We start from the raw sequence: 22,098 nt of genomic DNA on the forward strand, positions 1-22,098 counted from the left end.
AATTTTTGCCCGGCAGCGGCACTATGGCCTACTCTTATATCGAATTCAAACTGTCCCATCCGAACGACTAGACAGCTGCCCTCGTCCTGCACCACTGACAAAGGGAAACCACGCCGGAAAAATAAATTACAGTAAAAACAGAAACGATTGAATGTAAATCAGTTTACATACATTCATAATACATTATTATATGGGTTGCGACCCATTTGAGTCAATTTCTAGGTCCCAAATATTAGCATTTTAGCTCCTTTATTTGACGTTATTATTCAGATGCCACCAGTTTTTAAATAGGCACCCCTTAAAAATACCTGATGTTTTGGGATTTTATCCGATTATTAAGGACGCGTGAAAATGTGAGTGTATAGAAATAACTAATCTCTGGTTAACAGAAAGCGCAATCTGATTATAACACAGATCCCATTTCGTTTCGTTTTTTATAGTTCAAAATTTCGTTTTACTTGTCTTTACTACACTAGGATCTGGAAGAGTTGTTATATTACATGTGCTTTGGTTGAAGTGAGGGATAAGCCAATGAAACGGTCTGTTACGGCGACTTGGCGTGTCATGGGCGGAACTGTGGGTAAACCACCAGAAACGTCAACGCTAAGCAATAGGGTCAAAAGCCGCTCGCACGACCCCTGACACGACCTTCGAGTACAACATGTCAGATCTTCATGTAGTGTTGGCCATCGAATGTATACAAAAAAACGAAGCGAAATATAGATCTGTATTTAATCAGATTGCAGAAAGCGCATATATAATCGACATGTGTTTACCACAATAATTTGTCGAATGATTTGATGATATTTAATTAATAATATTAATAATAAGGCTTTTTGCAAATAAAATATTTAAGACTAGCAAAATTGGTCCCGACATTTTATTTTTCTTCGTTTGGGGTTGGGGGTAACATTGTAATCAACGCGAGGGATTATTTTATTTGTTAATATTAATATCAGGGGCGGATCCAGGAATTTATGCAGGAAGGGTGTTTGCCAGGACTGTTAAGGAAATTTGACAGTTGACAATGCATATTACCATCATCGCCCCCATATTATGTATGTCCATCCCACCCACCATCTGATGATAAAGGATAAAGCTCACGACCGTGACACTTTTCTCATGACATAACTCATAAGACCTTTTTGTGTAGCTGAGCAGGGGGTGGGATGGGACCCTGAATATATATATATATATATATATATATATATATATATAGTATAGAAATAACCTGATCTGTGGTTGACAGAAGGCGCATAATCGACATGTGACGACTGCAATAATTTGTCGAATAATTTAATAATATTAATAGGCTAGCTACAGTACAACTACAACAGGGGATTTTGGCGAATCATTTCATAATCAAATATTTCACTTTTCAGACTAGCTAAATCGATTCCAGTAGGTTTTTTGTTTCTTTTTTTTCGGTGGTAACATTTTAATCAATGCGTGGGGTTATTTTATTGGTAAATGAAACAAATTCTTATCTATGTAGGTCAGGAACTCCCAATTTAAAAAAAAAACTTGGCTTCAGTCCTATCAAATGAGGCGGGAGAACAACCGGAAGTGATGGCTAAACCTAACCACATACCATATTCTCTAAGGAAATAAAGGCGCATTTAACATAAGTCTATTTATGAACATTATATTGAAATACCGGTTACCATATAAATGGACTAAGACATGCAATTTGGAACAACTAATGTGATATGTATACGATAACTTATAGAGATGCAAAGTTTTAAGGGCGTAGTTCGTAGCTTTATCAAATTAATATTTAAAGTTGAGATTACTACGCGCAGAAAAAGTATGGCGGGAGAAAGTCCGTTTTGAGATGCAATGATGATTTCTTGTTAAATATTACGAAAAACTGATGTGATCTAGACGGAAACATTTTTGGGTGAGTTTCAGGTTAATCAAATGTTTGACTACTATAAGTTGAATCCCAATTAAATACTTTTTTTGACTGATAAAACGTTGGATATCATGAGTATGACTAAACATCGTGACGTCAAGTCTTGTTGGCCAAGAAAATCGAAAAATTTCAATCGTCTGTTCTGATCTGAAATCTTGGCAGTGCCAATATAGTGGGGTCAATTAGCTTATCAAATCAAGCACTTCTTAACTAGTTAACCCGAAGTCTATTTTGAGAAATTATTCTAATGACACGTATTTGTGGTGGTTAGTTGACTTTTCTTGCAAAACGTAACATTTTCAGAACTATTACTACTATGCCGGCTGGCAGTATTCAGATTTTTTGTAGTTACCTCCCTTAGCTTGCTAAATCAGCATAAGTCAGGGGCTGATAACATAATCAATTATATTGTGAATCTGAATTTGTCTGCAATATTAATATATGTTAGCAGATGTTACACATATGTCGATTTTGAATACCTGACAACTCATCCCAAAGACAACTCAGCAGAGATCGGTGCACGCAAATTTACTTTAACCAGTACAAGTTGTCTTTTTTTTCCTGTATGAGGTAATCTGTTGTCTATCTGCATACTGCATTCAATTATAACAATAATACCCGGCATGCAAGGTACTGGCGCTGCTCGGGGGTTCCGTTCTAAACGAACGCCCCTATTTCAAGGGAGATAACTACCATAACGGTAAATAATGACCCAGTGACCTAGTCAAGCAATCACAACAAACACACCTTTTTCGCAGGAGACAACTACCATAACGCTAAGTAGTGAAGTGACTTGGTGATCTAGTCAAATTGACCCAATGGTGTGGCTAATGTACGCGTGCAGTGGTTACTATTATTTTGAATTTCAGTTGTACTTTTTTTAAAATTAAACGCCAGAAAGAAATGGCATAATTTATCACGCATGGATTTATCTCCTTCACGCTTAAAGTGTTAGGTTACACGGCGGAATTTATTAAGCATTTTCATTGCACATGCAAGATCTCGTTGAAATCGGACATACTCTGCAGACTGGCCTATATAAGACAACTCATCCCAAGATAAAAGACAACTCATCCCAACTTAAAAGACAACTCATCCCAACTTAAAAAAAAACCCATCAATTTGATAAAAACAACAATATCAATTTGATTAAAACAACACATTTTCATAACAAAATCAGTGGTCTTCAAAGAAAGCAATTGTGTTGAAACGAATATACATGCAATTAGCACATAGTTTATATTTTCCCCACAGGTTTTTTTTCTATCCGCACTGATGACGCCAAACATCAGTCAGCTGGACCTCCTGTTTTAACCTGTTCTTTTATTATGACAAAGAAGGGAGAAGATGACCCACCCTCTCTTCTCACCACAGCGATTTATATGTTATATGTTACCGGTATATGTTATTTTTTTTTAGAAATAATGTCATGGTTACCGTATGGTTATAATAAGACAGCACAGTGCCGCAGACAATACAAAATGGCAAATCATGCCTCATAGACATCAAGAAACAAGATGCATATTTTAATCATTATCTAGACTTAATTTTTCCCAAATATATGTATAACAAATACTCACAGAAAAGTACAAATAGGTTTGATTTTTATATGCCCACATTGAAATGTGGTTGTATATATTCAAAAATAATCAGATTAAGGAAAATAGATTAATCTGAAAAATTTACAGTTACTGGAAATCTGAATGTTGAGTGAATAGTAAAATCAACATTCAATTGGACCACTAAATATAGAATGTTTTTTTCATTTAGATATAAAAGAGATAAATATTTGTTATGAGTGGTAAAATACGTGGAAGAAGAGGGAGGCCGCTAGGATCTGTGAAGGAGATAAATAACAACTTGCTTCCTGTCTGTCGAGATCATCAACGACCTGGAAAAGAAACAATGAAGCCATCGAAACCAGTGACCTTCAAATTGGATCAAGAAGTACTGGCTAGATGGAATGATGGCTTGTTTTATTTAGGCTCCATTGTCAAGGTACCAAAGTCTTTGAATCTTATTTGAAAAAAATCAAAGCATATGCACATGTATTGTCTTGCTCTACATGTCTTTGTAAAGCACACATGAGCACATTTATGTGGCAGTTGTGTGCTATAGGACTAGTAATGTATAGTAATAATAACTAATTAGAGTGGAGTAGGTGGATGTTAAACCCCATTTCTCTCTGTTAACCTGATCAGGACTTGTTCCATCTGAACTAAATTTGAAATATTGATAAAGAAATGATGTAATTATATATCATTATAGATGTATGATTAATAAAGTGATAACTTATAGTTAAACTATACTTTTTATGGTTTTGAGACATTTTTGAGATTTAGTCATTATATGACATGTTTATTCTTTGACAGATTGATGAAAAGAATGGACGTTGCTCTGTGAGTTTTGAAGATAATTCAGAATATTGGATATTGTATAAAGATATACAGATTGGTGCTATACAGGGAGAAATTGTTTGTTGTATTTGTCAGGAAGAAGCCTCTGATAAACCAAATGAAATTGTTCTCTGTGATAATTGTGGTTTAGGTAAAATTATAAAAAAAATTTAAAAAAACCAACCAGTTCTTTAAAAAGAACACCTCAGACATTAACTTGAATTTCAAATACAGAGGGGGTCTGAGATGAAATTAGCACAATGTTGCAACGGTGTGACACATTTAAATGTGGTCATATATTGCCGTCGGTTCGACATCCACAATTGCTTGTGGACGCTCTAGAGGCTAAAGTTAATATCTGATTGACTTCAATTTTTTACACAGTATTTAAACTCATGACATGAAGAATCATATTGATTTACAACAATTTTCGATAATTAATTCAAGGGTTATGGCCCTTGATCACATTGAGAAATCTTGTGGAAGCTCTAGAGGTTTAAGTTAATATTTGATTGACTTTAAATTTTTACACAGGGTTTAAGCTCATGAGACGAAGAATCCTATTGATTTACAACAATTTCCGATAATTGTTGCCAGAGTTATAGCCCTTGATCACCTTAAAAAATCTTGTGGACGCTATAGAGGTTAAAGTTGATACAATGTATCTGATTTATGCACCATGTTTAAGGTCATGAGACAAAGACGCTTGTACATTTTCAAGGATTTAAATTTATACAGAGTTTAAGGTCTTGAGACGAACAAGTATACTGATTTTCAATGATTTTTATACGCCCACATTGAAATGTGGACGTATATTGCCGTCGCCCCCGTCTGTCGGTCCGTCCGTCCATCATCCACAATTTCTTGTGAACGCTCTAACGCCAAAAGTTATCATCCAATTGTTTTAAAATTGATATATGTTGTTTACATTAGTGAGATGAAGAATCCTATTTAATTTCAATAATTTCTGTTTATTATGTCTAGAGTTATGGCCCTTGTTTCACTTTATTGAACCTTGTGAACGCACTAACGCCAAAAGTTATCATCCGATCTTTCTGAAATTTATATGCATTGTTTAGATTACTCAAACGAAGAGGCCTATTGAATGTCAGCAATTTCCGTTTATTAGTCTAGAGTTATGGCCCTTGTTTCACTTTATTGATCCTTGTGAACGCTCTAACGTCAAAAGTTATCATCCGATCTTTCTGAAATTTATTTGCATTATTTAAATTACTGAAACGAAGAAGCCTATTGAATTTCAGCAATTTTTGTTTATTACGTCTAGAGTTATGGCCCTTGTTTCACTTTAATGATCTTTGTGAACGCTCTAACGTCAAAAGTTATCATTCGATCTTTCTGAAAATTATATGCATTATTTAAATTAGTGAGACGAAAAAGCCTATTGAATTTCAGCAATTTCCGTCAATTACGTCTAGAGTTATGGCCCATGTTTCACTTTATTGAACTTGTGAACGCTCCATCACCAAAAGTTATCACTCAATCTTTGTGAAAAGTATATGCATTATTTTGATCAGTGAAACGAAAAATCCTATTGAATTTCAGCAATTTCTGTTTATTACGTCTAGAGTTATGGCCCTTGTTTCACTTTATTGATCCTTGTGAATGCTCTAACGCCAAAAGTTATCACCCGATCTTTGTGAAATTTATATGCATGATTTAAATTAGTAAAATGAAAAAGCCTATTGAATTTCAGCAATTTACAATAATTACTTCTAGAGTTATTGCCCTTGTTTCATTTTGTTAAACCTTGTTAATGCTCGATTGATGAAAGTTATCATCCGATATGTATGAAATTTATATGCATTATTTAAATTAGTAAAACGAAAAAGCCTGTCAAATTTCAACAATTTCTGTAGATTACTTCCAGAGTTGAGACCCTTGTTTCAGTTTGTAGAACCTTGTAAACCCTCAAAACGACAAAATTTATAATCTGATTTGTATGGAACTGTCTTGTAAAGACCCCCAATTACCTACAAAGGAATAAATATTCGACAACCCTTGTCGACCGCTCTTACGATTTAGCTGCTGTGGGCGTATGTTTTGTTGCAACCTATCTTTGATAATTTGATCAGCTAAATCTATGATATTAAATTTAAATGTTTTGTATACAAACATTAGCATGGGGCAGAACTAGAAGCCAAACAAATTCTAATGATTTTTGATAATTTCTTTATGAGTTGTTACCCTTTATCAGACTTTACTCTATATTGTAAATGTTTCATTACCGACAAAAGAAAAAATATGCGACAACTCTTGTTGACAGCTGCCGTAGGCGTATGTTTTGTTGCTTACATCCTATCTTTGTCCGTTATTTATATTAAGATAAGTTTTTTGTGTCATTTGACAGGTTACCATCAACAGTGTCATAATCCACCTATACAAGGAGATGTACTGAAACCTGATGTTGAGTTTTTATGTAGACTGTGTGTTTTTGCTACAAATGTGAAGGTATTTAATTATTCTCTATGCTCTCTTTCAACAGTGTTTATGTTGGCATTAAAGAACACAAGACTTTCAATATCCTATCGCTATAAGGCTTGACTTGTAAAATCCAGATGGCTATTTTGATGTTTATCAGCCAGGAGGGACTTTAAACAATAGGCAATGTGTTCTTCAACTGTTAGCATGGTTCAAAGGCTTTAGAGAACTAAGACGTAATTAATCCCCAACACACCTTAAATTAGACATTTATTAATAGTTTATTGACCAATCCATTGATCTATTCTTGGACTTTTGTGATGTAAATTGTGTATATAAAGTATAATCAAAGTTATTGTTTTCTTGATCTTTTTGGGGGCGACGGTGGCTCAGTGAGTAGGATGTTGGGTTGCTAACCTGGAGGTCCTGTGTTGAATCCCTGAGTTGGCCGAGAAAGTTCATCAGGGTTTTCCGGCGTGTTTCCTCCCCCCCTTGTCAATGGTGTAGGACGTATAGTCGTGACAAAAACCGAGATCACATGTACACATTGGCATGCACGTAAAAGAACCCTTGACAGAATTCGTATAAGAGTAGACCATAGCGCCGCTGTCCGGGCAAAATTTCACTCATAACACACTGCATGGCGTATGCCCGTCTTCAATAGCCCAATAGGATGTTACACCCCATCTCATTTCTTTTCATTCATGATATTTTCTTTTCTTTTTTTTTTCTACAGAAAGGAGGGGCTTTAAAAATGGGTCCAAATGGTGGGTATAGGTTTTTTGGTATTATGCATATCTCTAGATTTAACATACACTGTTATGAGTAACTCTAAAAATAGTTTCATTCATCAGTTTTGATATCTGATTTCCCTTGTAGCTTTGTGATGCACATGGAAACCAGCAAAATTCTTCAGATTCTGGGAACCATTTCACTAAATGATGCAAGTATACAAATCATACTTTAATGCAGAATTATTGTTGCAAAATTTGTAGTTAAATTTGATAATTAAAGTCAGTGTATTACAATGTGAAATGGTGGGGTTCTGCTGTCGATAAGCTTGTTTCCATATTGCTGTTAAATGATATAATGAGTCATCGGTTAATTGTTTGTTTTTCATGACCTGTGTTTGTAAAATATACATGGTACATGAGTTAATTATTGAGATGGAATTTAATTTTTTTTTTCGTTTAATGCTGTTGCTATTTTAGCAATAGCTAATGTCAGTTACTTGGTCATTGAAAACCCAATGGGAACCGGCATCCTCGATTTATTCACATTTTAAAAAAAAACTTATACCTAAAATATCTGTTGCATGATAGCCAGGCATCGGAAAACTTGATCATAATAATAGGTCTAAATTATTAGTGATGTGCTTCTAAGTTAACTGTTTGTTAATTCGTTCATGGCATTTCATCTTTCCCTACTTTGTCAGGTTACTAAATGACCTGTTTCAATCAGGTTGATGATTTGTTCTAACATAAATATTTAAAAGCATACCTTTGGATTTTTATATGCCCACATATTCATGTGGACGTATATTATCGTCGTCTCTGTCCCGACGAATTGAGTTAGAATTTTGTGAAAATCGGACCAAAACTGCTGAACAAAATGGCTGCTCCTTGATCATAAATAGTTAAAAGTATGTAATATCAAGGTTGTGGACCCTCTTGAGGTCACAATTTTGGTCCGATTTTGATGAAACTTTAAATTTATGTTTAGATCACAAAGATCTCCGTTCCTTTTAATAAATCATTCATATTGGAACGTAACTTCCTTAATTGTGACCCCTGATTGTATGAAAAATCACTTTTAGATTTTAAAAACGTTTAAATATGTCACCAATACACCCTAATGACGGTTGATTTCGAATTTCGTGAAAATCGGACGAATACTACTTGAAAAATGGCCGCTCCTTTCACACAAATATTGTAAAAGTATGCAATACCAAGATTGTGAACCCTCTCGAGGTCTCAATGTTTATCCAATTTTGATGAAACTTAAAATATGTTTATATCCCGAAGATCTCGGGGATATAGCCCTGGCAGGTGTCAAAATCTTTAACCCCTTACTATAGTTATTATGTATTTAATTAGGGGAAAATGTACTTTTCTTTTTTTTAGCCAAAACATTTCAAGATATGAAGCAATCTCTTCCCTATAATGTAAGTATCAAATATTCTGCTGTGGTTTAGAATCTTTTTGACTAAAATCATTATATGCATACAACAGTTTGATATTAATAATACAACAAAGTAGAAAAAAAGACTTAAGTTATTTACACTTGATTATTTCTTTATAAGTTAACAGACTGGTTGGTTGTCCAAGTGGTAGAACATGTTGGCTATATATTATTAAGTCTGTTATCTGTGCAAGTCATTGGTTTGATCATGGGTTTCTACTTGGTAAAGAGTAATGTCTAGGTTTTTTTACAGGTTTCCTCCGACTTCTATATAACGTGCATGGACAAATTAGTTAAATGAATTTTTTACATGTTTGTCCTGGACATTAAACCCCATTATGCAGACATTTAACTTTCAAATGGTACAAAACAGTTGACAATTTTGTGAATGATAACAATTGTGATATTTTCATTATAGCTACATAGATTAACATGGGATGCTCAACATAAAACTAATGTAGAACAGTATTATTGTTATTGTGGTGGACCAGGAGAGTAAGTTCTTAATTATTCACTCATTGATCAATTTATGATATCGAGAACAAGAAAGACAATCTTGTAAAACAAACCACACAATGTTTAGTAAATTGTGTTAGAAAGATGAACGTCTGATGTTAAAAACAGACATTGAGGCTTTAGAGACCTTCACCGATAGGTACAAAAATACTTTTATATTTGACTGCACAGTAACTCCGAGGATGCTTAAGATTGTATGTTTATTTTAACAGATATGTTAACCGTCAATATATCTGATTTTAAGTAGTTTAGTCTTTTTATTTTCTATAATTAGGGAGCCACGGTGGCTAAGTGGGTAAGATGCTAGCCTGGAGGTCGGTGTTCGATCCCTGCATTGGCCGAGAAAGTTCATTGTTATTTTTCGACGTGGTTTCCCCCTTGTCAGTGGTGCAGGACAGAGGACCTAACAAGGACAGCTGTCTAGTCGTTCAAATGATACGAAAAACCGAGGTCCCATGTATACATTGGCATGCACATAAAAGATCCCTTTGCAGTTGGAATTTGATAAAAAAAAAAAAAAAGTAGTAGAAAGTGCCGCTGCCCTGGCAAAATTTCCCTCATAGCCCAATCTGTGGCGTATGCCCGTCTTCGTCAGCCCAGTCGGAGCAGAACATTAGAACGTTAAACCCCATTTCATTTCATTTCTATAATTAGATGACTATAAAACTGAATATGATATTGTTCAATGTTAATTACATATATTCGCTTTGTTATAGTGTTAATGGCTCTTTTATGAACATAACATATAATGATTATAAAAATAAAACAAAACAATAACATGAGAAAATATTACAGTTGTATTACTGAGCACATTCCTAGTTATGATATTTCTTATTATACGGTAGTATACTTTTGTTTAGAATCAAATCTTTTCCTTATATTGACTGTTTGTAATTTTAATCTGTTATTTCAGCTGGTATTCTAAAATGTTACAGTGCTGTAGATGTCGACAATGGTTTCATGAAGGTATATTTTACTCATTCTTTCTATTGGGAGTCTTAAGAAATGTTTTCACATCATAAAATGTCCACGCGTAATCATATAATTGTTGGACATTTTAATCTCATTGAAGTCAGCCGACAGAATGTAGAAACTAGTCATATACTAACACCCCAAATCAATGGACAGTAATTATAACATTCAAAATGCTTCGATCTTTATCTACTGCCCAGTCCTCTACCAAGCTTGAATGTGACGGTGCTGACACATTCCGTGACTGCCGGTTCTACTTGAGTTCTTTGCCATCACACAGTAATTTTTATCTATAACCATTTTATTTCATAAGAAATGTCACAGGGTCCCACCTGACCGCCCATCTGTCATTACACAATGTTTTAACCATTTTCTATTTACCAAAAACAAAATATTCTGTACATGAACACAAAATGTATCCATATGAATTGCTTCCTACACCTTTAACTTATTTTCCGTATAGAAACTACATCTTTTAAGACGCCATGTCGAAATTTCCATCTACAGTGGCACTTTCACACGATCTCGCTATCACACTGTATTCATCGTCTACCATATAAGGTAAAATGGTTTATTTTGGCGACGTGACAAGGAGTAGGGTCGCCTGTCCAACCTCGTGGGTTTTCTTCCACTGCTAAAGACCCCTACGCGCAAGCGAATTATGTAAATAAAATTAAACCATATGTTAGTCCCGAAATGACCTAGTTTGTGTCGAGTGGACGTTAAACCCCATTTCTCTCTCTCTCTTTTATTTGGGCGCAAAATAGCTGTAAAAGATCAAGTACACCAATAACAGACATGATAATACGCAGAAATTGGCTATACCTTTTTACAAGTAATTAAAATACCAATGTAATTATATAAGAAAACGATCCTTAGATATCATGAACTATTTTTATCAAGAATGTTTCAATTTCATTTTCTATTGCACAAACGAAGGCAGTTAATTATTGAGGAATATTTTTGCTGTGAACAGGAATTGAATATGAAAAATAACGAGGACCACCCAATTCTTTATACTAATCGTAAATATTATTCATAATTCGATATGCTACATAACATAATAAGTCTACAATTTACTATATAATATGTACCATTTTTTGATCGTCTTGTCTCTATTGTTTTCCATCCAAATTTCAGTCAGTCTTCAGTGCTTGAGTAGATTTGATTTTTGGGTTTATGTTCTAAGTATGTACAATAAATGAAAGCAAAACCGTAGATAAATGATCGCTTTCTGTAATATTCTCATTAAAAAAAATAAAGACAAAAAGACCGCCCTCCTGCCCATACAATTTTCAGCAGTAGCCCAATATTATTTTGCACCATCCTCTAGCCATCAATGAGGTAAAAAAAGCAAAAAAAAGCTGCTCTCCCCTTCTACATTTTGTGTGGCCTAAGGGTTGGAAATTGTTAAAAATTAACTGCAGGTAATCACGGAGATAATTCAAAATTCTCCTAGGTGACTAGTATATTGGTTAAGGTTACAAAGATCTGTTATACTATAAATATTTGCTACACGAGCACATTGCACCAGTGAAGATATGTCAGTTTGAGTGGTATTTATTTCTTTCACATTGTTATTTTCAGCATGTATTCAGTGTTTAGAACATCCTCTATTATATGGTGATAGATTTTATGTCTTTGTGTGTTGTCATTGTAATAATGGACCCGAATATATCAAACGTATAGAAATGAAATGGTTAGTATCAAGTTGTATGAGACCTTTCTGAATTTACAAGCAGGGTCTTGTAATGTATAAAGTAGTGTACACTGTATTGTTAATATTTTATCACAAATGTTCTAAAAAGTATGAAGAATTTTTTCAAGGATATAAGCTCTTTCATTTTGTTTTTTAAAAAATGTGTCAATTTATAATGTTTCGGTCAGCAGAAAGAGCCAATGTGCATATCGGATCTTAACTTCACGAATTATGGCATCTGATTGTATGAAAAAGTGCGTTTTTACACCGTAATGATGGTTGAGTTCAAATTTCGTGAAAATCGGATCAAAACTGCCTGACAAAATGGCTGCTCCCTGTACAAAAATAAAGTGGACTCTTGTCACATCCCGTTTCTGAATACTATGGCATTCTGTGAAATCCGTCATCATTTTCATGTCCCAATTATATCCTTATTACTTCAACCAAAAAAGCTTTGAATAGTCCGTATTCTGAATATTACGAATTATGACATCAATCATCACACCATTTGCATTGAATTAACACTGGATAATCCAACCTTCAATCAGTGGTTGTTAACTTAGAAAAGATTAATGAGCAATCACCAATCCAAACTTATCGCTCATTGTGTTGATCTCGGTTCCAGTTTAAGAATTCCACGTGCGCATTCCGCCTATTATTGAAGGATGTTCTCCTGAAAACATTTTTGATTGTGATGAAACCAATTTGTTTTAGAGCATTATCCGACGATCATTGTGTAAAGAAAAAAATGAGTGCTAAAGGTGGACAAATTTCAAAAGAACGATTAACAATCTTATTTTGTTGTAGCATGACCAGTGACAAAAACAACCTGTCAGTCAATTGTTCGTCTAATCGTAAGCTTGGATGACAAGTGTTTTTTATTCAAGTTGGTTAGAACAGCTCAACTGTCAAATGAAGCATCAAGAACTTCACATTTTTTTTTATTTGTAGATAATACACCATCTCATATCCAGGCCATGAAATTTCATGCAAACGATGCCAATCAGTTACTTGCGGTCGCACTAGCTCTAAAACACAAGACTGATTTCCTGTTTACTCAAATTGAAATATAGGTTCCGGTTACAAATTTATTCACATTTGATAAATTTTTATACAGGATAACTTTGTGACTCGGTTCACTATATTTCTATACATTGTTTCTTTCACAATAGCCATGCTGTACGGTGGTTCCAATGACCCGTATATAAGTCGTCAACATTGACCCCCACTGGCACATGGCATCACTAGAGCGATAATGTAAATGATTTTACTGTCCTGTCTATTTTAATATTATTCTGTTTCCTTTTGAGACTTTGTTTACAGAATGCCGAGGTTAATAAATATTATTTATCAATTAGTCAGTACCTATGAGTGAGGTTGTATCTACTTTCTTATCAATTACAACAGGTTAATTATTACTTGTTAAAAGTATGTAATACCAAGGTAGAACGATGCGGCAAGTAGATAGTTTGTTTGCATGAGTGATTATGGCCCCTAATTGTACAAAAAATCATGTTTTTAGCTTGTGATCACTCTAAGAAGTCACAATTTTGATCCATTTTTGTGAAGTATGGCCCATGATTGTACGAAAATATATTGCCGTTACACCACACTGCTGAGTTTGTAATACCAAGGTTGTGGAACCACTAGAGGTCCCGATATTTAACCAATTTTGATGAAACATTGAAAATATGTGTTTACATCCCAAAGATCTCGTTCCTTGCGATATTGGCGTATATCGTATCTAAATTTCCTGGATTATGGCCCCTGATTGTACAAAAAATTGCGTTTTTTTTTTTTTAGGTTATGGACCCGCTAGTGATCATAATTTTTATTTGATTTTGATGAAACTTAAAATATATGTTTACATCCCAAAAATCAGATTTTAAAAACAATCTAATATATATCCGTTACACCATAATTACAGTTGAGTTCCAATTTTATGAAATTAGGACGAAAATTGTCTGACAAAATGGCCGATCCCCTTTCCGCAAATAGTATGATAAACATGTAATATCAATTTTGTGGGCTCTCTAGAGGTCAAAATTTTTATCCGATTTTTATGAAACTTGAAATATATGTTTATATCCCAAAAATCTTGGTTCCTTTCGATATTGACATGTGTCGGACCATAACATCCTTGGTTTTTTTTTTTGTTTTCTTTTAGCTTGTTCTCTATCCATCTCTTGCAATATGTGAACTTATCTTACAGATAATTTACTTTTGTTTATTCTAGGGTAGATCTGTTACAACTAGTATTATTTAATCTAACTATACAAGGTGTGAAGAAATATTATGACATAGAAGAAGTCGTGGCACCATTTATAATAAATAATTTACAAGATATGCAAGTTTCAAATGTAAGTTATATAGCTCCAGGTTGTTGGCAATGTTGTTTTGGTGGAGGGATGGAGGGAGTGTATGGAGCTATTTCAAAACAGTCCCACTCACAAATCAACCATAACCATTGGTGATTAAAACAGCCATAGGCCATTATAAAAATCAGACTTTTTTATAGATGAAATAGGTCACAAAGTTGAAATTCTTATAGAATGATAAAAGGTGGGGGATATAGCATCAAATATCTATGTTGATTGTTTACTTCCAGTAATTATTAATGACAGTTAAAATGAACACTAGTCCTGATCAGGCTGAGTTATGTCGACACTAGATAGTCCTGATCAGGCTGGGTTTTGCCAACACTAGATAGCCCTGATCAGGCTGGGTTTTGCCAAAACCTGGATTGTGTATATTTAAGAACTGATTTCCCAGAAATATAAATAGCAAACTTGTAGTTCTGTCAGATTTATTTGTATAGGGAATCTATTCATGGTTGATAGGGAGGAATTTTTGTTCTTTAAAGATACATTATTTCTAGTTCTCACTATAATAGGTAAAAACTAGATAATGTAAAGGCAATTTGCTGAAAATTTCAGTCAAATTGATCCACTATGAACCGAGAATTAAGCGATTGAAATGTCCGCCTAGCCTCGGTCATCATTACTAAAGTCAGTACGATAAAAAGCATAGTCTCGATTATCCATTTATTGATTTAATCGTGAAGGGAAGTTATGCAGTAAATCGGGTCATAATCCACTCAAGATCGCAGGCTAGCTATGCCATCGAGAATTGATTATGGTACGGATAAGTTAATTAATGTCTAATTAATAATTTAGATAACATTTCAGGCCTAAAGAAATACCTGCAATAGGCAGATTTAGCTCTTGCATTATGTATATAACTTAAACTGTGCTTGATAAAATAAGTAAATGTTATTCAGCTAGAAGTTGGTTCTATGCAGCAAGTTCAACATAAAATAACAGAAATATGTCAACATCATAAAACAAGGTAGGATTTAATTAGGGCTATTCCATTTAAAATTAGAATGGGGGTGGTGCATGCCAGGCAGCACTATTTAGAATATTGTGGTGCAGGTATTCTGGTAAGATTCAAGGGGATCTTGAAAAATGCTCTGCATGGTTTGCTTGTAATTTTTTAGAAAAAAAATTTGGTTGGCAGAAAAGTTAACATGAATTATTTTGTTGTTAAAACTCTAATTTAGGAGAATTTTTAATGTTTTTCTCCTACAGGTCCCCCTTAAAGGGACTTAAATACTGGTGATTCGCTTAAACTTGGTGAATCGCGTATGCTGTAAATAGTAATGATGAAATAATTTATCTTTCTAGGTTTTGTTCTGGTAGAGAAATTAGAAAAAAATCGACGCTATGGGGTTTACGAGTGAGGATACCTCCACCTGCTCCAACCATAATATTGCCAATAGATGGACCTATTACTGATGATGTCATGGCTAATTTACAGATGAAAGGGAAAAAAACTAAAACATTTGTTCCTATTCAATGGTAAAAAAAATGATACATGTAGCTTATAAATGAAACATATTTTACGATATTCCAGGGGCAATTTATGTTTAACCATTAGGATTTCTTAATACTGCAAAATCCCCCCGATATTGCAATTTGAACTAAAACATTTTTTTAGAATTAATTGAAATCTAAATGATATGCGAGGGACTTGTGCTTAGAATGCACAAGTCTATGCAAGAATACAAATTGGTCAAAATTTATGTTTTTTGTCTATTGAAGTAAAGAGCAAAATATGTTAAGAGTGTAAAATCTTAATACTTTTGAATATTGTTATTTGCTTTTAAACCTCAGAAAACATTGTAAATTAAAAATGCCTCCATTTTAACCCAATTTTTTTTTTATTCTCGAATTAGTAAATCATACTATTGGTTAAGTTTCAACCAGATGTTAAATGACCATTTCCTAGTAACAAATATAGTCATTACAGATCTCCAGTTGCTAAACAAACTTTGGTTTGGGAATGTCTTCAATGAAAATTTTTCTATGGATTTCTATTACAGTAATTCACCAATACCACTACGATATCGTAAGAATGGACTAGATATTGATGATTCTATTGTGTTTAAAAGTGAGAAAGCCAAGAAACTCTTGCAAGAAGCTACCACCAAGGTAATGTTTTCTGGGGTTTTTTTGGGGGGGTGGGGGGGGATTTAAACCTTGCTCTTCATTAGCCTTAAAAAAACTAATGGCGAAGTGATCTAACACATGGGCTGCCAATTAGAGGTTTGTACTCTAATGTTTGGGTGTATTCTTTAGGTACCTTGATTTTCTCTAACTTATGAATATTAGTCTTAAGATCTTCTTAGTAAAGTGTTGATGAGAAGTTATACCTTCATTTCATCCTTGAGTTTCTAAATTTTGTTTGTGTACCTTATTTTTGTTGATGATGTAGTAGTAGTATGCATTATTATTTATTGACAATGCATGTTGTGTAAGTGCACTGATGGACAGTGCTCTATAAATGCATTATTTTCTACCGGCCCACATTGAAATGTCATATATTGTCATTACTCCAGACTGTCCATCGATCGGACCACTGTCTAGATGTAACTTATGGAGTGTATGACCGATTTGAATAATTCTTTCTTTGGTTCCAGACTAAATCCTGAACATTTCACCAAAGCTTTCATATCTTTTTGGTACAACTAGTTATTATTGTTGCCAGAAAACTTTGTTTATTATTAATATTTTTTGTTTCTTTCAGAATGTATTGTCTGAATGTCATAGTTTTAACCAATCATATACTGGCTACGATGGAAGTCCCATTCATACCACATTCTTCTCTCAATTTGAAAAATTTGTTAGTGCTGAACCTAAATCACGATCCAAACCAACAAAATTAAAACAATTTTCATTGGATAACATTATACCTCATGTAGATAATTTCGAAGGTGCCAACCACCCATTTAAAACAGAACTCGAACAAAACGCAGAATTGGAACAAAAAAAATACTTTCAACAGAAGATATTAGATATATGTGAATCAATATCATTAAGTGAAAGTGCATCATTATGTGAAACTACGTCATTATCAGAAATGGATAATATGTCATGTACATCATGTGATCAATTAGAGGACCAATTAGAGACACCCCCCATTTTAGGACAAAAACGGAGACGTTCCCAGCGTCAGTTATTTAATCTAGACATTAACAGCAATGTTAGAAAACGTAAAAGAAAATCAAAATCGTCCCACGTAGAAAATGTTGTGAGTTCAGAAGTGATTGAAGCAGTGAAGAACACACAAGTTGATATAAATAAACTAAAATCGAAAGTAGGAAGCTATTTAGGTAAAGAAGATCGTCTAGCTCAAACTGATAAATTTAATGTGATTGCTCAGAGAGTGACAGTAGAGGGAAAGATTCAATATTTAGTTGAGTGGGACTAATCTAGTATTAAAATTACAAGACCTCTCTGATTGTTGACTTTAGTCGTATGATTTGTGGGTATCTGTCTTCATTTGAAATATAGTTGTGCTTAGCTACATGTAGATGTACATGTACCACTAATTCTTAAGCAAAGAAACATAACTAGAATTATTAGTGAATGTGCCAAATTAATTACGTCAAATAGAGCTTGTTACCTAATTCAATACTTTATTTTGGTCAAAATCAGAGGTTTATAATATATTTTAATATTATGTGTGATATTTTCTATTTTATTATTTAAAAGAATGGGGTTTCACAGCTTGTCAACATAACCCATCAGGTTTTTTGGGGTATTTTTTAAGAGGAACATATATATATGGCAATTCTTCTAATTTGTCCTAAGGTCACCCAGAAAATCTAGTCTTCGATTTGGCTCTTTGATATTGTGATGGTACTCCATTTAATTAAAGCCTAGATACATGGGCTAGTTATTCTTTTGATGTTAACCCCTTCAATTTCGAACTGCATGATCGAGTTGAATAATTAACATATTTTTTGGGGTACAAGTTGATACTTGTACCTGGCATTAAAGGAAATTTTTAAAGCTGAGTTGAAGATATATTTGGGTAAAACAAAAGTAAGAGGTCAAGTTCTATTTAATTTGGATAAGAGAATATCACCAACTTAATATAAATATTTGAACATTGCTAAGTTGCTGGTGTTGTAATTACTACAAGGCAACAACATTATTTTGTGCAGTAGCTGAATTTTGGCAATATAAACAAAGATATAAAAAAAAGAGGGGGGGGGGTAACATTTCAAGAAATTTGTAAATTGTACATATCAGGACAGTGAATATGAACTCTAGAAATATGTGTAGCTACCTTATAAACTAAGGATGTCACGGTTCAAAAAATGTTGAACTCTTTATTTGGTCATTAAAACCGCAACCAGTTTACCGATTTATTCACTTTAATATAAAAAAAATTGTATTAAAATATCTGTTGCACCAGGAAGACATGGTAATGCAGGTCTAAATTATTAGTATTATAGCTTTTAAGTTAACCCCAGTACAAATTCCATTCATTCATTCATTCTTGACATTTCATTTCTCCATCTTGGTGGTACTTTGATCTGTAGTAGTTTGACAGATCATGTATAGACCAGTTGAAATCCGGTTGATGGATGAAATTCAAAAATCTAATCCACCAAATTGATGCAGAATTTTATAAGATAAAGTTATACCATAAATATTTGGAAGCATACCTTGTCAGCTAATTTCAAACAATTTCCTACAGGTGTTCGTTTCACTAGCCATGCTGTATGGTTCCAGTGACCTGTGTATTTTCAACTTTGACCCCATCGGCACATGGAATCGCATTCAAGTATATAATAGAATTTTATGATCCTGTCTATTTTAATATTTCATCACATCAAACTGTTTTGTTACCTTTTGAGACTTTTTTTTATAGAATAACAAGGTTAATAAATACTGTGAACCAATTAATTTGTCAATCAGTCAAGGCTATCTTATGCTTGCCAGAGAGCTAATAATGTATTCAAAACTTCCAGCAGGAATTTAAAGTTTTCAGTGATTTATTACAAATGACAAGTGCAATATAAAGTATGTATGTGGTCTTTGTTGAAAGAAAACAATGTTGTAGCTGTTGTTCCTGAGTTTGAAAGTCAGATATTATATGAAAATGAATATCAGTGCTATGAACTGTTCTGGGGTAACCCAGTGGTGTATAGTTTTGTTGTTGATAATCTATATAAATAAAAAATTTAAATCGGTGTTATTGGCATCTTGTTAATGTCATTGTATACTGTGATGGTGTTAGCCAACAGTAAGTTATCTGAATGGAGTTACTTAGTGACAATAACTTACTTATTGAATGTATCATTGCAACTAATGATTTTGACCCACCAGTTAGTTTTGATCTTCTCTGAATTGTTATACATGTATGTGCACGTGTCTTGAAAAGATGTTGGTTCTTGGAGAATCTTTTTTGATGTAATTTGACTATAGATGTAGTTACATCGCAGATGTTCATATAAGATCGTACGCGAACTTTGAGACAAATCTGCTAAGCCATTGCTGATACATAGACGTTTTAAGATTTTACTGTTCAAATCTTTTAGTTTCAAAATGCCAAATCTTTTAATCCTTTATATTAATTTATTAAAGGTCGAAATGTCATGCATTTTGAAGTTAAAGAAGATTAACCTGTAATCATATCTTTAGTCAAATTCCTACTTCTAAAATTGTTATTTAAAACCTAAGTGATATTCTTGTTAGGGTATACTTACTGTGGTCTGAAAACAGTTTTGAAATGCCAAGAAACTGTTCCAGATTAGTTTTATAAAAAACATAAACAATTGTCTATTGATCATATATTTGTTTTTGCACATTGTTCAGTCAGAAATCATTCGTGATCACTAAACCTATGGCTTACATGGACAGCCTAATTGGTGAAAATAAATGATTATGTGCAACAGCAAGAGTTGTCACATGTACCATCTACATTTAACACCAGAAAATAGACACTTTGGGGGCAGAATGCTATGCATACCATTCAACATACCAGAACAGTAATTTGAAGAGTAATATTCAACTTTGATGTAAATATGTATATTTGTATGATAGTCAATTTAATGTGTAAAAAGACAACAATATATAAAAGAGAAATCTCTATGCAATTATTTTATTTGAAAACAAATTATTGAATAAAACTCAATATGATTTTATCTGTATTGTTATTTTTAGTATCAGTTTTATTGAAAGCTGAATTAAGTGTTTAAATATTCTCGTACATTTTTGTTACCCGTCTGCCCATCTTTCGGTCGTTTATGTTTGTGGACACTCTTAGATACATGTAGGATGGTCCAACAAGGCGGCTTACATGTACCTGTTCATTCAATAAATGTGATCACCTCAAGAGCTAAATGACACTGTAACAATTTTGTTAACTATGAACTTAGTTTACTTGACACAACTGATTGCACCAAACAGGTGATCCACGACCACGCATTTCAAGTGAAATATGACCAAATACTGTCATAAAATATGTCACTCTTTCCATCTTGATCAGAACAAATAACCATTACGTAATAAAGATTGATGATTTTATTCTCTAAATTTGATGAGTTGACCTATTTGCATAATTTGAATTTTTATACGCCCACATTGAAATGTGGTTGTATATTGTCTCCTCCTCCGGGGTCCAAAATTGCTTGTGGACGATCTAGAGGCTAAAGTTAATTTTCGATTGACTTTAAATTTATACACAGTGTTTAAGGTCATGAGACGAAGAGAAGCCTTTTGATTTTCAACGATTTCCGATAATTACTGCCAGAGTTAGAGCCCTTGATCACTTTGAAACATCTTGTGGTCATTCTAGAGGCTGAAGTGAATATCCAATTGACTTTAAATTTCAATAATACTTCATGATATGTTGCTGATAAGCATGTATCGTGTGAGATTTTCCCTAATTAAAGGGTTATTATTATGGTAAAATAGAAGATAATAAGAAGGAATAAATATATGTTGTGGCCATTGTACTTATATGCATTATGCAAATTACAAATCACGCGTTGCCGTGCACGTAAATGTGTCTCATAGCACACTGTCCGGTTGGTGCAGAAGAGTAGGACACCAAACACTATTTTATTAAAATTTGGTTTGTTATTGTAAATGGGAAAAACTATTGTCAATCACAGTTTAAAATAAATGTTTTAAATAGCGGCACACTATAAATAGGGGGTGAAAAACAAAAGTTTGCGATATCAACCTAGGTGGAAGCTGCAGCAAACGCCTACTGTCAATGCAAATGAGATTAGTGGGAATTAATAAATCACAACGTCAGCGTTTGTCCCACAACGTCAAATTGTATGCATTTAAGACAGCTGTAACATATGGCCATATCCCTTTAAATAAAAAATTATTGTCGTTCAAGGTCGGTCAAACGCATCCAAATTAAAATGTGAAACCGGTTTTAAAAGGTATTTGGTTTAAAGAATATCGTATTATTATGGTAAAATAGAAGATGAAAAGTAATTAATAAAATATCTGTTGCGACCATCGTGCTTATATGCATTATGCAAATTACAAAAAAAACATGCGTGAAGTTATAAAGGTGCAACATGCCTGAATAATGAGAGCGAGGGCCTGTTGAGAAATCAGGTAACCATAGGCGTAAGAGCCAGAGGGGCAGGCAGTGTGTGGGGG

General features: G+C 33.6%; 1 protein-coding gene across 1 annotated transcript; it reads left to right on the top strand.

The window, feature by feature from the left end:
• The first annotated feature begins 1,801 nt into the window (after positions 1-1,801).
• LOC126830510 (metal-response element-binding transcription factor 2) lies at positions 1,802-20,618 on the top strand. The gene is made up of 14 exons (XM_050561226.2): positions 1,802-1,900; positions 3,686-3,913; positions 4,288-4,462; positions 6,680-6,780; positions 7,487-7,517; positions 8,874-8,914; positions 9,350-9,426; positions 10,361-10,413; positions 12,007-12,118; positions 14,355-14,478; positions 15,399-15,466; positions 15,805-15,978; positions 16,503-16,611; positions 17,207-20,618. The coding sequence occupies exons 2-14, from the start codon at positions 3,710-3,712 to the stop codon at positions 17,888-17,890; spliced, it is 1,953 nt and encodes a 650-aa protein (XP_050417183.2). The 5' UTR covers positions 1,802-1,900; positions 3,686-3,709; the 3' UTR covers positions 17,891-20,618.
• Positions 20,619-22,098: the final 1,480 nt, after the last annotated feature.

Source organism: Patella vulgata, chromosome 1, assembly GCF_932274485.2.
Source record: "Patella vulgata chromosome 1, xgPatVulg1.2, whole genome shotgun sequence".
Classification (NCBI taxonomy): Eukaryota; Metazoa; Mollusca; class Gastropoda; family Patellidae; genus Patella; species Patella vulgata.

What these genes read in the sequence shown, in the direction of transcription:
- LOC126830510 (XM_050561226.2), top strand. Translation starts at nt 3,710, where the DNA reads ATGAGTGGTAAAATACGTGGAAGAAGAGGGAGGCCGCTAGGATCTGTG. An exon ending in TTTAAAAATGGGTCCAAATG is followed by an intron (nt 7,518 to 8,873) that starts GTGGGTATAGGT and finishes TCTTTTTTTTAG; the next exon opens with CCAAAACATTTCAAGATATG. An exon ending in ACATTTGTTCCTATTCAATG is followed by an intron (nt 15,979 to 16,502) that starts GTAAAAAAAATG and finishes TTTCTATTACAG; the next exon opens with TAATTCACCAATACCACTAC.